Below are 13965 nucleotides of genomic sequence, written 5' to 3'. Positions count from 1 at the left end.
TTAGAAACCCCATATATAAAACACTCACCTACCTACATTCTAGAGCTGGGCAGAGATAAGGAGAAGAAGAAAGGGTATCAGCAAAGTGCTAGATAGGCTAGAAACTTCTGCACCGCATTTCTGAACAGGACATCTCTTTAATGAAGTCATCATTGCTGAGCTTTTCAATTGCAGAAAACTCTGCTGTATTCTGTTTGGATCACAGGGAACTCAGCAGCATATTGAAAGTAATTTATCATTCACAGAGTCCAGCCGAGGACCATCTTTACACTTCACTCTGGGCATGAGTAAAAGGCTTCAGGTGGCCATGAAAATGAGATTGTTTCTGGAACACAACCACAAGCTGGGAGTCCCCAGTCTCCAGTGAAGGTCCAGGCCACAAAGATGCTCCTGAAATCTAATTTCAGGACCCAAGGTTTAATCCGAATTCAGTACTGAGGCTATGGAGAGCTACACGGAGGGTAGGAGACAGTGAGAAGGCAAGAAGCCAAGCTGGAAGGGTCAAGGCAGGGGCCAGGAGCAGCTCAAATTCAGGTGAGATGCACAAAATACATGTATTAGAAGAGGACCAAGGACTCCACACCTCGTAGACTAGCCTGAGTCAGGGCATGCAACTAATTCTAGAGCGCAGGGGAACAAGGATTGGGTATGCCAGGTAGTAGACAGGAACTGGGGAGGCCGAAAAACTCAAGAGGGAGTCAAGGTGGGTGGTTCAATGTGCTGGCTGACTTTCAGGAACCACAATCCACACGACTGCCAAGTGCAGAATGAATCAGGGGTCAAGAACCCAGACTGGTGTTTCGGACAAGAGGCGTCTAAGCCCACACAAGCAGTGATAAGGCTGTGAAAAGTGAAGTCATATTTACTATTTACTCCATCCAGGATGCATCATATATATGTCCTATTCTACCAGGACACGATCTCAGAGTAGGGGAACCCAAAGATCATGGCTGAGAGAAATCAAGTGGTACATCTAACTGGAGGGGAAGGCAATCCCTGCAAAAATTTAAGCAAATACTTGTGAAGGAAAATACTGGTCAGGACGCCTTGTCAGAATTCTTTTTAGAGGGTTTATCCCCTCAAATCCAGAATAAAAATAATAATTAACCACATAACCATAATGATACTTTTCTTCAGACCTGACCTAATGGATTCTTCTCTATATACCATTGTTAGATGAATATTCCTAAAGCACAGTTCCTATCATTTTAAATTGGGCTTAGGCTTTCTTTTGTTCCATGTAACTATGAACTTCTGCAAATCTGTACCACATTTCCATTACTATCTATGGGAACCCTATTCATCCTTCAAGCTCCAATTTGAATGCTGACTACTCCCCCAAACTGGACATGATGGTTGTACCCCCTACTGTCCAGAACACAGCACTAAAGATTAAACATTAAACAGGTGCTCACTGTTTCAATTGGGACTCATTTTTTCCTTCTTTTCTCCTTTCTCTTATTTGAGGATTGGGTTTGGAAGACAAGAAAGGGGGCTGACTTCAAAGGTTTGTTGAGGAATGGCATGATCAGTGAATGGAGCACAGACCTGACACACCAGTCAGCCTGAATGAGCTTTGATTCTACTGCTCTAACCTGGGAAAGTTACTTCACCTCTCTTAGTTTCCTTATCTATAAAATGAGGACAGGATGAGTCTCTGCCTTGCATGATTGTTAAATTAAGTAAGAGAAAGTGTCTAAAGAAAGGATGAGAGCAGTGCCAGGCACAATGAGGGACTTAATAAACAGCAGCTGTTGCAGTGGCAGTGATTGTTGTTGTCATTATCATCATCATTGTTTAGAAATTTGGGGAGAGTCTGTGCACCTCTATGCTTCACTCCCCATCACGTTCATTCCCAGCATTACTCAAGCAAATGTGCTCTGTGCCAATGGGCACCCAAGACATTACAGAAAATCACTTTGCAAGAGTGAGGCTTCTCAGTGGAGCTCTGCTGCTGACAGAAGAGCCCAATTTCTCAGGCTACAATACTTTACAGGAGAGAACATGTATACACATGCACACACACACACACACACACACATACACACACATCCCATCTCATCCCATGCTCATGAGGCTTTTGGCACCAGCCTAATAGGACAAGCAAGAATGAAGCTCAAGTCACAACTGAAAGTGCTATGAAAAATCAAGACTTTAGAAAATATTTAACAAACAGAGGAATTAAGCGTTAATAGGAAATCATTCCAGAGAAAATATGAACAACAGAACCCCAGGGAAAGGAGATGCTACGGGCCAATAAGATCTCAACATTTCTATCCATCCCAGCCAGAAAGAAGAGGACAATATATTCATGTAATCCACATCCCAGCCATAGAAAGACTTTAAACAAGGAGAGAGGACTCCGTTATATTGACAACCTGGATAAAGATCCATAGGGCAAGCTCAGGAGCACTGCAGAGGGAGTGGGGGGAGGAGTGGTAACACACTAGATGGGAGAATCAAAACAGAAAATGTTGCTGAAAAGCTGATGAAATTAAACTATTTGCCAAAATTTAATTAGGATAATGCAAAGTGTTGGACTCCAACATGGACTCCAAAATGTCAATTGCACAAGTCTGGGATGGGGAACATAGGATAAAATATTAACAGGGCTGGGAGCCACTGGGGATGCAACGAACAGCCTGGTGGAAATAAGCCTACCCAGAGGTGTGGTTGAAGTGAAAATGCCCCTTTAGGATGTTGACAGAGTCCAGATAGCAGGGAAGTAGAAGGATTCATTCTAACTAATGCAAGCAAAGAAAACTGGTACCTATTTGGAGGAAGAGAAGTGGGAATAGGAAGAGGGCCTGTCTCAGAGTCTAACACACACAGAATAGTTGAGGCAATTATAAAAATTTATGGAAGAGAGAAGAAGACTAAGATAAGTGGGTAGTGAGAAACACGACAGCAGTAACATTTTTGAAATCCTACCATTTGGAAGAAGGATTATACTTGCTCTGTGTAACAACAGTCAGGGGGAGATAAGTTCAACCCCCAGGCAAAGAACATTTTCTTGTTAAAACTGTATTCTAAAGTGGAGTAAATTGCTTTAAGAAGAACAGAGTTCCTCCCCACTAGATGTAATCAAGCACAGGAGAATGACCACTCACTCTCTCCAAAACTATGCTGGTGGAAGATCAAACTGCACATGGTTAGAACTTGCTAGAGGAACCCCTTTAACCCTGACAATCTACATGGTTTCAAATCAGGCTTTGTCTTGAACAATTCCATAGTCAGTAAGAATTATGATGATAAGGGGGATCCCTGGGTGGCACAGCGTTTTGGCGCCTGCCTTTGGCCCAGGGCACGATCCTGAAGACCCGGAATCGAATCCCACGTCAGGCTCCCAGTGCATGGAGCCTGCTTCTCCCTCTGCCTGTGTCTCTGCCTCTCTTTTTTTCTCTCTCTCTCTCTGTGTGTGTGACTATCATAAATAAATAAAAATTTATTTAAAAAAAAAAGAATTATGATGATAAGGGTACCAAGAGTACTCATGGAAGATACATTGTGATCTGGACAGTCCATGTAAGTAAATTCAATATGAAGGGGGTATTTTTATTATTCCCACATTACAAATGAGAAAACTGAGGTCACCCAGCTGGTAAGCACAGAAACCAGGAGTGGACCCGTCTAGTTCAGAAGTCTATGTCTTTACCCAAAGGTTGTTATTTTTCCTACCTCCTTATCCACTCACTATTGAGGATGTTCAATCACACACTCCTGATGAATGTTTCCCAGGGAATGGTGTATCAAATATAGTGCTGGCGACAGAACTACAAAGACCACAGTGAGTGGGAAGAAAAGTACAGCCTCTGGCAGACCAGCAATAGCAGTACTTACAAAACACAACCCAGGTCTTCAGAATAGAGAAGCAGAAGATTCCCAATATAAGCACTTCCCACCTGGACAAGGCTGATTTAAATTTAAGGCTGGAGAATGATAAATAATAGAGTCCTGAAAACTCAACACCATGTACCCTAGCAGGGTACCCTCTGCATCTATCCTATCTGAAACTAGTAATGGTCCAGAAAAGCTCTCTGGAAAAGCCTCCATGCCTTGTTTTTTTTTTGTTTTTTCCTTTTCAGCAGTTAGTTCTAAAAAGGGTTAAGACCACCTTACATAATGAGGGTGGAGCATACTAGTAAATACAGCTGTTTCAAGTAAAAGCAGTAACAGAGGCAGACACGGGAAGTCAGTAAAAGGTATTTAGGGAAAGACAGAAGGAATGAGCATTGAAAAAAAAATGTCAGGGCCAAATATTCCCCATGAAAATCCAACCCCCCAAAATAAATAAATAAAATGCATTCCGTATTTAAATATACCACAAAGCAGCACGCCCATGGAAAAGATATAAACCACTTCAACCATAATCCCCTTTTTATGGAACAGAGGCCAACCTGGGCTTAGCTAGAGAGGAGAGGGAGGGGACCAGGCACAAGTTTGCTGGGCACAGTCTACATGCAGGTGAGGAGCTTGCCTCGACGGGACACATTGAGAGTAGGCATCTCAAACTTTCCAGCTGGATGGAGCCTGAGATGAAGAAATAGAAATGATAGCCATGGTCACCACTATTAATAGTTGATGGAGGCCTAAGTGCCAGGTACTGTGTTAAGCACTTCCTGTTCACTATTTCTTTTTTTTTTTTTTTTTAAGATTCTATGTATTTATTCATGAGAGACAGAGAGAGAGAGAGAGAGAGAGAGAGAGAGAGGCAGAGACCCAGGTAGAGGGAGAAGCAGGCTCCATGCTGGGAGCCCGACGCAGGACTCGATTCCAGGACCCCGAGGATCACGCTCAACCACTGAGCCACTCAGGCGTCCCCCTGTTCATTATTTCATTTGATTCTCCCCAAGAGGAACATTTACTATGCGGTAAGCAGTAGCAGCTGGAGAATCAAAGTGCCAGGCACTGTGCTGAGTGCATTACATGGTTTGTCCCAGGCCACGTTCACAACATGCCTACAGGGCCAGTGTGATTTTCATCCCTATATTACAGCTGTGGAAAGAGGGTACAAAGGCATTAAATAAACTATAGCCCAGAGGAGTGGAATAATTTGCCCAGGGCGCAACAGCAAAGATATAACAGAGCCAGAATTCAAACCAGAGCGGTCTGTCTCCAGAGCCCAGAGCCTAAACTAGTAGGCATGGGGTTCTGAAACCTTGCCACAGCCCACTTGGTCCATGCAAAAGACTCCATGGCTCTCAGATCTACCATTCTCACTTTCCAGGGGAGGAAGAACTCAGTGACAACAAACAGAACTGGAGAGAAATAAAATAACAATAAAAATGCAAAAAATGCAGAAATATACAAGACCCAGATGATGTGCAAAAGCAAAACTTAATAATGATCCTACAAATACATCAATTAATACAAGAAGAGCAGCAATCAAAAACCACAGAGAGCACAGGATGATGCTGATGAGTTCCTGATTAGAAAGGTCTACAGTTGAAGCGTTTGGGATTTCTAGCTCTTTTCAGGGGCATGTGCACAGTAGGAGTTTTGCAAGGTTGCTAAGCAATGCCTGGCAACCAGACTCCAGAGTGGATCACTCATTAGGAGTTCTTGGTAACTCTAGTAAGGCAATAATTTTAGATCACAAAAGCCAAATGTTAGAAATCCTTAATAACTCACATAACAGGTTACTAGTAAGTTGCCTTTGGCCATACATAAAAAAATGCAAAACCATAATCGCCCATCTTTCACTTGTAGGAACTAAAGAAAACCTTGTATTTTTGAGACTTATTCATTCAGTCAACACATGCTGGTTGAAAACCTACTATGTGCCAAGCACTGCTGTAGGCACTGGGGAAGAGGACCATACAGGGAAATCTATTCATAATACACTAGAATTCTACTTTCAGGAGAACGAGGCCCAGAAAGGCAGAGCAATCTATTCAGTTGCACAGCACACTGGAGGCAGGTGCGCTTAACTGCTCACATCCAATCCACAGGTTCACCAGGAAAGCAGTGTGCTTCTCGGAAAGGCCACATCACCATGGGTGGCTCAGAGAGGCCCCACAATTCACCAAACTGCCCCTAGTCCTCCGGGCTGGTTCTGAGGCTAAGAGTACCAGGATGCAGGGCTTGGCCATGGAGCATCTTGGCAAGTCTCCCACTTGACCCGGAGACCTCTGTGGTCAAGTGAGGGAAAGCCTGTGACACGGTGTCGGTTTTTATTGGACCTAACCACCGGCGAAGCTTGCCATCAGCTGGAGCGATGGAGAAAATTAAGTTACCACATTCTCACGTTTCAGCCTTTTGCCCGTTTTCCTTCGCAAACAGGAAATGTTTATTTAAATACAGCAGTCTCCAGCATGTTCCAGAGCCAAGTGAAAAACCAAAGATGTCCACTCTTGCCCCACTCCACTGTTCAGGCCACCACCTCGCCGCGGGTGAGAAGTAGGCCTCTGCTTGCCTTTAGGCAGCACAGGGAGAAGGGGCCCCTTGTGAGAGTTGGTTTTCATCTGTCTCCTCTTTTTCCAGGCTGAGATTGTGGTTGGAGAAGAATTACATCTGTGGGCTCCTTTTGTACTCAGAAGGGTAAATGCGACATCTGTTTACTCTGTGCTCCATGGTAAATGTTTTGTTTCAGGCACCACCATTCACTTCCTCTCCTCTTGTCCTCTATCTTTGCTGCACGGATAATAAATTACCCTGAATTCTCCCCTGCGTTTATTTAGCTTTCTTGTGGGTGTCACCTCCTCATTGAAGGAAAAAAAAATTGTCAGTAGTTTATAAACGACAGAGAGTTTCTCTTTCTGTGTAATGTGCTGACATTATGGAGAAGAAGCTGGAACACAGACCCCAAACTCTGATACCAGCTTAATCATGAACAATATAACAGGCCCCACTCCAGGCCTGAAGCAAAGCCCAAATGGTGACCACATTATCCCCATGCAGATTTTCCTTAAGGGGTGGCACGAGCAGATGAGGCCTCAGAAGTCAAAAACCCCCAGAGAAACAATGACAGACACACACACACACACACACACACACAAACTCTCTCTCCTACAGAAAAGCCTCTCTGGGAGGTCAAGTCGCAGGAATGGAGAAGGGAGAAAATGCTTCTCCTTTGTTATAAAACACAACATAAACATTAGAGATCGGGAAACTGGATTTTAGGAAGGTCCCGAGCATGTGATGCCAATGCTGACAGGCCATACGCGCCCCCATGAAAAAATGAGTCCTGGGGAGTTTCAAAGGCTCACTAAGGGAAGTTTCCTTCTGTCCTCTTGCTTACATTCTTTAAGTTGAATTGCTGGTTTTCTTCTGTATATGCAATGATTTTATATACAGTTACTGGAACGCAGTAGATGTTCAAGTAACGTTTGTTGAATGAATGAAGAAAGAAATGAATGAGAAATTCCTCACTAGAGAAATCCTTCCCATAGCTTAGAAATGGCAAACATCCCCCCCAAGAGTTTGCAGAACTCAATCGTTCCATCTGAGTTGACTGACAGAGGATGAGAGGTGGTGAAGGATGGTTAGAGGGGTGCTCCTCACCCCTGCAGCACTCCTGACCAAGCTTTCTTCTAGAGGCTGCACACTCTCCTTGGGGAGGTAGAAGATCAGAATGAGGAGCCAGCCTTGGCAGCTGTGTCCCTCCATTCACGTCAGCCAAAGAGGCACCAGTGACTGGAACCAAGGGGGATGAGACTCAAATGTTGAAGACGACCTCCCACTCTGCCAATGCCTGTGAATGACCATGACTGCAGCAGGACCTCATGGGAATGCCCAGAACTTAATCTCCACCCAGTTTCTCCAGTTGTAGAACAGATGGGCAGTTCCAAGCTGCCTGGGTCTCCTAGGGAAGGTGGGTGGGTGGCATGTTGGCAGTGCTGTGCCTGCAGCTTCAGAAGACTTCCTACATGCCAGCAGGAGAAGAGCCCACTCTCCTTGGTTTCTCAAACATGTGCCATGTTTTCGAGGATGGAGGAGAGATTGTCTCAAGACTCCAAACAGGAGAGCTAATGTCATAGCAAGCTGAATGTTTGTAGGGTGTACCTGAAGCAGTAGCTAGGGCAGCCTATTTCTATGACCCGAGCCCAGTCAGAACCCTCACAGGACCGTCTATTTACAGATCTTGGCCCCAACTCACCCTTGTTCCAAAAATGGCTAGCAGAGTGGTAGATACCCAAAAAGTGCCACTACAACAAATTTTTAACTGGTACTGTAAAATTTAAGGTCTGAATTAAGCTGTGGACACTTGGATTGTGGCTCCTTTATTGCAAATTAACTTGCTGCCATTATCTTGGACAAGTCATTTCAAATGTCTGAGCCTCCTTTTCTACATATGTTAATGAAGGTTCAGCTCCAACACTCTAGAATCGCATGAACACACAGAATAATGAATGCACTTGAAGAAAAAAAAAAAAATGTTTTGAGTCACAGGAAAGCTCCAGGAAAAAGGCAGGCAGTTCTATTGAGTGTCTGCCCAGGGACACATGGGGTTCGAGGAAGAGAAGTGGAGCGACGGGAGGTGATCAACAGGAATAACACTCTCTAGGACAATTCATTCAGTCTCATGCCACTGTCTTTCGGCCTAAAGTCAGGAAGGCAGACTGGAAGACCCAGCGCGCCCATGGCTAAAATGAATGGGGAGGGAGACCGAGAGAGAGCAAGACATGGGGAAGTCCATTACACTGGAGCAAACCCTCACCCACTTCTGGGCTGTGTTCCCAGGCCGGTTCCAACCCCCTCCACCATTTCTCCCTCCTTCCTTACTCCCCAACTGCGGGCTGGGAAGAGCCCACCCTCGGAGTCCAAGTTTTGAATTCGGTCCGAGGATCAAAATGATAAATGTTTCCAAAACGTTGACATATGAAAAGTAAATATTTGGTTGCACAATTGGGGTTAAAACGAGGGTCAATCCACCCCACTCTCCGAACGCCTCTCCTCTCGCTGCCAAACCCGGGATCCGAGGCTGAGTGCGGTTTGTAAGATTATAGCGCTCGGCCCCATTTGAAGGGCTGTCAGCATTTCCATTCTCCGGCCCGGCCCGTGTGGGGAGGCATTTACTACCGAGCCATAAAAAATTCACCCCGGCTGCAACTTGGCATCTGCGAGGCTGCGCTCCAGGCAGGGCGGGTCCTGCGAGCGCCCACTCGGAACTCGCCGGGTCCCTGCGGACTCAGACCTCCGCGCGCGCCCTCGGCTGCGCTCGCGGGGGCAGCCGGAGAGTGGCTCGGCACAGGCTCGCCCCGGCGCCCGGTCCCCCTCAGCCTGCGCCTCGCCCGCGCTGCGTGCGCGCGGAGCCGGACCCTCGCCTCCCCGCGCCCTCGAGGGCTCCCCGCGCCCTCGCCCCGCTTCCCGCCCGCGCTGCCGGACGCTGTCCGCGGGCCCGCGAGGAGCCTGCACCCCCGAGCAGCTCCGCTCCCGCTCCCGCTGCCCGCTGCCCGCTGCCCGCCGCGGGGGCTCCCGGACCTCTCTCCCCGGAGCCGCGCAACGCCGGGGACCCCAGCGCGGGAGCGAGGGCTCCGGCCCGGGGCGGGGGAGCATCCCGCCCCCAGTGTGCACCCAGGGCGGCCGGGGGGGGGACGGCCTGGCGGCGGGGCCCTCGGCGGGGCCGTGGGTGGCCCGGGCCGGGCGGGCGGGGTACTCACAGGCGCTCGGCGTTGCGGGGTACGCCCCGGGGAACCGCCCGGAGGCCCAGCCCGTGGCAGTCCACGCTGGCGGCGGAGCAGGTACACTTGGTGGGGCAGGCGGCGGCCGGGGGCCAGGGCCCGCTCAGGACGCTCGCCAGCGCCAAGGCCAGCGCCAGGCGGGCGCGCACGGGGGCCATGGTGCGCGGGGGCCCGCGCCCGGAGGAGGCTGCCTCGGCGGCGCAGGACGCGCGGGGCCCGGGCGGCCGGGGGAGCGGGCGGCGGGCCGGGCGCGGAGGAGGAGCGAGCTCGGCGCTCAGGCGCACGGGGCGCGGGCGGAGCGGGGCGCGCCGGGCGGCGGCGGCGGCGGCGGCGGCAGCTCCAGCTCCAGCTCCAGCTCCAGCTCCATGCGCGGGGCCGGCGCTGCCCCGCCGCGCATCGCTCGGGGCGCCCAGGTGCCGAGCGCCTCCCGGCCCCGCGAGCCCGCGGCGGGGGGCGCGGGCCAGGTCGGCGAGCGGAGGGCGAGCGCGGTGCGGCGCGGCGCCCGGGGACGTCCGCCGCGGGGCTGAGCTGCGGGGCGCGGCGGGGACGGCGGCGGCCGGGGCTCGGGGCGGCGGGGGCGGCGGGGGCGGCGGGGGCGCGGGCCGGCTCTCGCGCTCTCCATTCACTGAGCGGGGCAGACACCGGAGACGCGGGGCCCACCCCTCCCGCCCCCCAAAAACGCCAGCTCCGCCTCCCATTGGCTGCGCCGCGCGTCATGTCGACTAAGTTGGGAACTTTGCTGGAGCGACCGGGAGCCGGGGGGGAGGAGGCCGCGGAGGAGGGAGAGGGAAGGAAGGGGCTCGGCCGGCGGGGCCCCGGGAGTGAGGCCCGGTCCCTCCTCGGCAGGCGGCCGAGGCTTGGCCAGGCCGGGGCGCGTTTTCCTTGCTCCTGTGCTTTCCTTGGGCCCCAGCCCCGTCCTGCAGGGGGGCATCTGAGCACCCCGTTTTACAGATGAAACAACACTCCGAGGGGGTAGAGCGACTGGCCCGAGGCCACACACTCGGCTGCTAGGACCCTAAGCCGCAGCGCTCATGCTCACTCCTGGGCGCCACGGCCCACGGAAGCTGGGCCCTTAACCCCTCTACAAACATCCTCAAAAATTCCACCTCATCTTGGCGAAGATCCTCAACTTCTTCCTAAAGGACCTATTGTATTGGCACTAACAGACCTCACAGGCACACGTGTCACATGAAATGTTTGTCCGTGTCGTTCCGGTCTCTGCTGGCAAACCCTACACCCAGGCCTGCCCTGCTTTGCCCAGACCCAAGGCGAGCTGCGCTGCTCAAAGTAGTGATGGCAGCAGGGACGGACGGGGACCCCTGCATTGACAATGCCTAATCATAGGCAGCGTCTGCTTCCTGACTGGGTGACTCGGGGCCATTCATGTCACCTCTGAGCCTTGGTTTCCCCAAAGCAAGGGGCCACAGCTCTGTCTGGGCCCCCCTCACCGGGTTGCTTGGAGCATCAAAGAAGAGAAAGTGTTTTTGCAAAACAGTGATTCGCATGTGAGACATCCCTCCTGCCCCCAGAGCCTTCATTCTTCCATAGCACTCTAAATTAGCCAGGTCTGAGCTTTTCCAGATGCTCGTGGGGAGGGGCGCGTGTGTTAGAGGCTCCATAAATACTTGTAGGAATGATTTTGTTTGTTTGTTTGGAGGGAGATGGCAGGAACTGCAGGAAGTATTGCCCAGACTTCCTTGAGGTCTGCTCACAGTGGAAAAGTCTAAATGAGCCCGAACATTCGCATGTGCATGCGTGCACACACATACTTGTGCACACAGATGCTTATACTCAGGCTCACACACACACACCCCCATATACACACACTCAATCACATACACACATATGTACATGCATATTCTCACACCACACACAATCACGCATACCATACCACAATAACAATTATGCCACTGAGAGCTCTTTCCTTTTCTTTTATATAAATATGATTCTAATTCCTTCTACCTCATTTTCCTTCAAGGAAATTTTCAACGACTTGACCATATCCTGTGAATTTATAGTAGAGGTGCAGATTTTATTTTATTCTCTTTAACATATTTTCAAAATCATAGCTCCAGGCACCCAACTGCACGTAGGTGTACACATGCATACACAGTCACACACACTTCAGCCCCTCCATCATTCATAAACACATTAGGTGTGATTTACTGCTGTTATTCTTGGGAGCAGCTTTCTATACAGATGCTGTTGTCGTCGCCCTCTGGTGGCCATAGAGGGTGTATGCTCTGGTCCATAGGGTGACTTCAGCTTTTAAGAACTCTAAACATCCTTTCCTCTGAAACTTTCCTCCAAACCTTGAACCAATTTAGTACCAGGACTGAGGCAGATGAGAGAACTGGGCAAAGACCCAAGGGCACAAAAGCGTCTCAGACTGTCTGGAGCAGAAAAGAGTGGGGTTTTCTTTGTTTTCCCAAATGCACGCTAGAGCATGTTTTGCAATCCCTTTAGGCTGGGCCTGGATCTGTGCTCGAGCACAGTGTGGGGCTGGGGGTGGGGCAGGGACTGTGTTTTCCATTTAAGCTGTTGGAGGATTTCATGAGCCTGACTAGATCTTTAAGTGACTTCATAGGCATTCAAGCGTGCTTGCCTTTCCTTGGGAGAACACTTTAGAACAGAGCCTGGGAGTCAGCTATCCCTGAGGAAGAGGCAAGTGGAAGAAACAGGAGGTACACAGGACATGGCCATACAGAATCAGGGAGTGTGGCTGAAGCAACCTTGAAAATCACCTGATCCAGCATTTCTGCAAGTGTGTTCTGATGACTACTAGTTCTACACGTTTCTTCAAGAAAGTGGGGGGGGGGGGGGGAGTTCTTGGGCAAAAATAGGGTGAAAAATGCTCACTTTCACCACTCTTGGAGATTTGTATCACCAATGAGCATATTAAAGATTCCAAGAAGTCCTGCAGTAAAGAAATCAGTTTAAGGTTTGTTGAACCCAGTTTCCCAGTGTAGCTGACCCTTCTACATGCAAACTTAAAATTATTTTGAAATTTTTGGAGAACACCCAATATAATTCAGTCCCTGTATTCAATAGCATGGAAACTGAGTCTCAGAGAGGGAAGGGCACTGGTACAGGTTATCGAACTAATTAGTGCAAGAGCCAGAGGCAGGCTCCAGGGCTCCCAGTGTCTAGAATTAGGCTCCATCCACTCTCTCCTACTGACTCTGAAGCATTACTCCTCTCAGAGAAGGATGAGTAAGTCCTTAGAAGGTCAGTTTGTTGGGTAGGACTTTTTATGTCTAAGTACCAGAGATGGCTTTTACACTTTGTGGTGTGATTTTCAGAGTTCCACATAAGCCTCTGGGGCCAACTTTTGGATTTTTTTCCCTTCAGTTTTCTCTAGGCGTCTCAAAAGCAAACTGCCCACCCATCCCCCCAAGAAACCCACCTCAAATTTTCTCCCCCTCCTGTTTTCTATCTCTCAGTGGAAGTCACCACTATTTACATGGCTACTGTAATCAGTTGAGGTTTTCTGGTTGCAATAATAGAAAATAATTAACTGAACTAAAAAATAGTCTCTAGGAAGGCCTTTGGGTAGCATACAAAATTAAAGAGGAAGAATCTAAAGAAGGAAGTTTTTAAAAAGACGCAGACAAAGCAGGATCTAGAATCAAGCCCAAGCCCAAATTTCCAAATTCCCAAGATGCAAAGACTGGCCTCAGGCCGTGTGAATCACCTTATTAGCCAAAGAAGACAAGAATCTAAGGATAACAATTCCCTGGAAGTTATACTCAGTTAGGCAGGCAGGAGCAGGCTCTCAAAGGAAAACTAGGGAGCTGTTAGCTGAAAAAGCAGGGCAATGACAAGATGGCAAAACAGCACCAAAGTATCTTCCCTCTGTTTCACACCACAGCTATTTAGTTCTTGAGTCCCATTAATTCTTCCCCATGAGTATCACTTGCATCTGTCCCTCTTCATCTTTGGGCCTCCTGCTGTTGTTCAGAACCTGGTTTCATGCAAGGCCATTGCTCATACCAACCTCCACATCAATTCTCTTCCTTTAACTTTTGTTTCACCAATTCATCCTTGGCCCTGATGATCAAGGGATTTTTCTAAAACGCACACATGATAATGCAATTCTATATCTCATCTCCTCCCACTCTCCCACACTCACTCAACATCACTCCTGAACATTTTTCCTGGCTCTCTCCTATCTGGCTAGCCCAGAATCAGTTGAGCTATCCATTCCAACAGGAAACCTTGCTGATCAAGTCTATTAGATTCATAAAGTCAGGGAATCTATAGAATCTATTAATTCCAACATTTATTATAAAAAAATTCAAACATTCAGAAGTACCTAATTCATTTTTGCTTGATGCTTGAT

The 13965-nt window shown here is 48.9% G+C and overlaps 1 protein-coding gene and 1 pseudogene across 1 annotated transcript in view; one reads left to right on the top strand and one right to left on the bottom strand.

The window, feature by feature from the left end:
• The window catches only part of SLIT3 (slit guidance ligand 3), a 589227-nt gene extending 579065 nt beyond the window's left edge, over positions 1-10162 (bottom strand). The window contains exon 1 of the mRNA XM_026009601.2: positions 9603-10162. Coding sequence (XP_025865386.2) covers positions 9603-9781 — 179 coding nt within the window. The 5' untranslated portion in view covers positions 9782-10162. The remainder of the gene's footprint in view (positions 1-9602) is intronic.
• LOC112928027 (large ribosomal subunit protein uL18 pseudogene) overlaps positions 9989-13965 on the top strand; it is a 44878-nt pseudogene continuing 40901 nt past the window's right edge.

The sequence above is a fragment of the Vulpes vulpes genome, chromosome 4, assembly GCF_048418805.1.
Source record: "Vulpes vulpes isolate BD-2025 chromosome 4, VulVul3, whole genome shotgun sequence".
Lineage (NCBI taxonomy): Eukaryota > Metazoa > Chordata > Mammalia > Carnivora > Canidae > Vulpes > Vulpes vulpes.
Note: the sequence above shows the minus strand (reverse complement) of the source record. Positions and strands in the feature narration are given on the sequence as shown.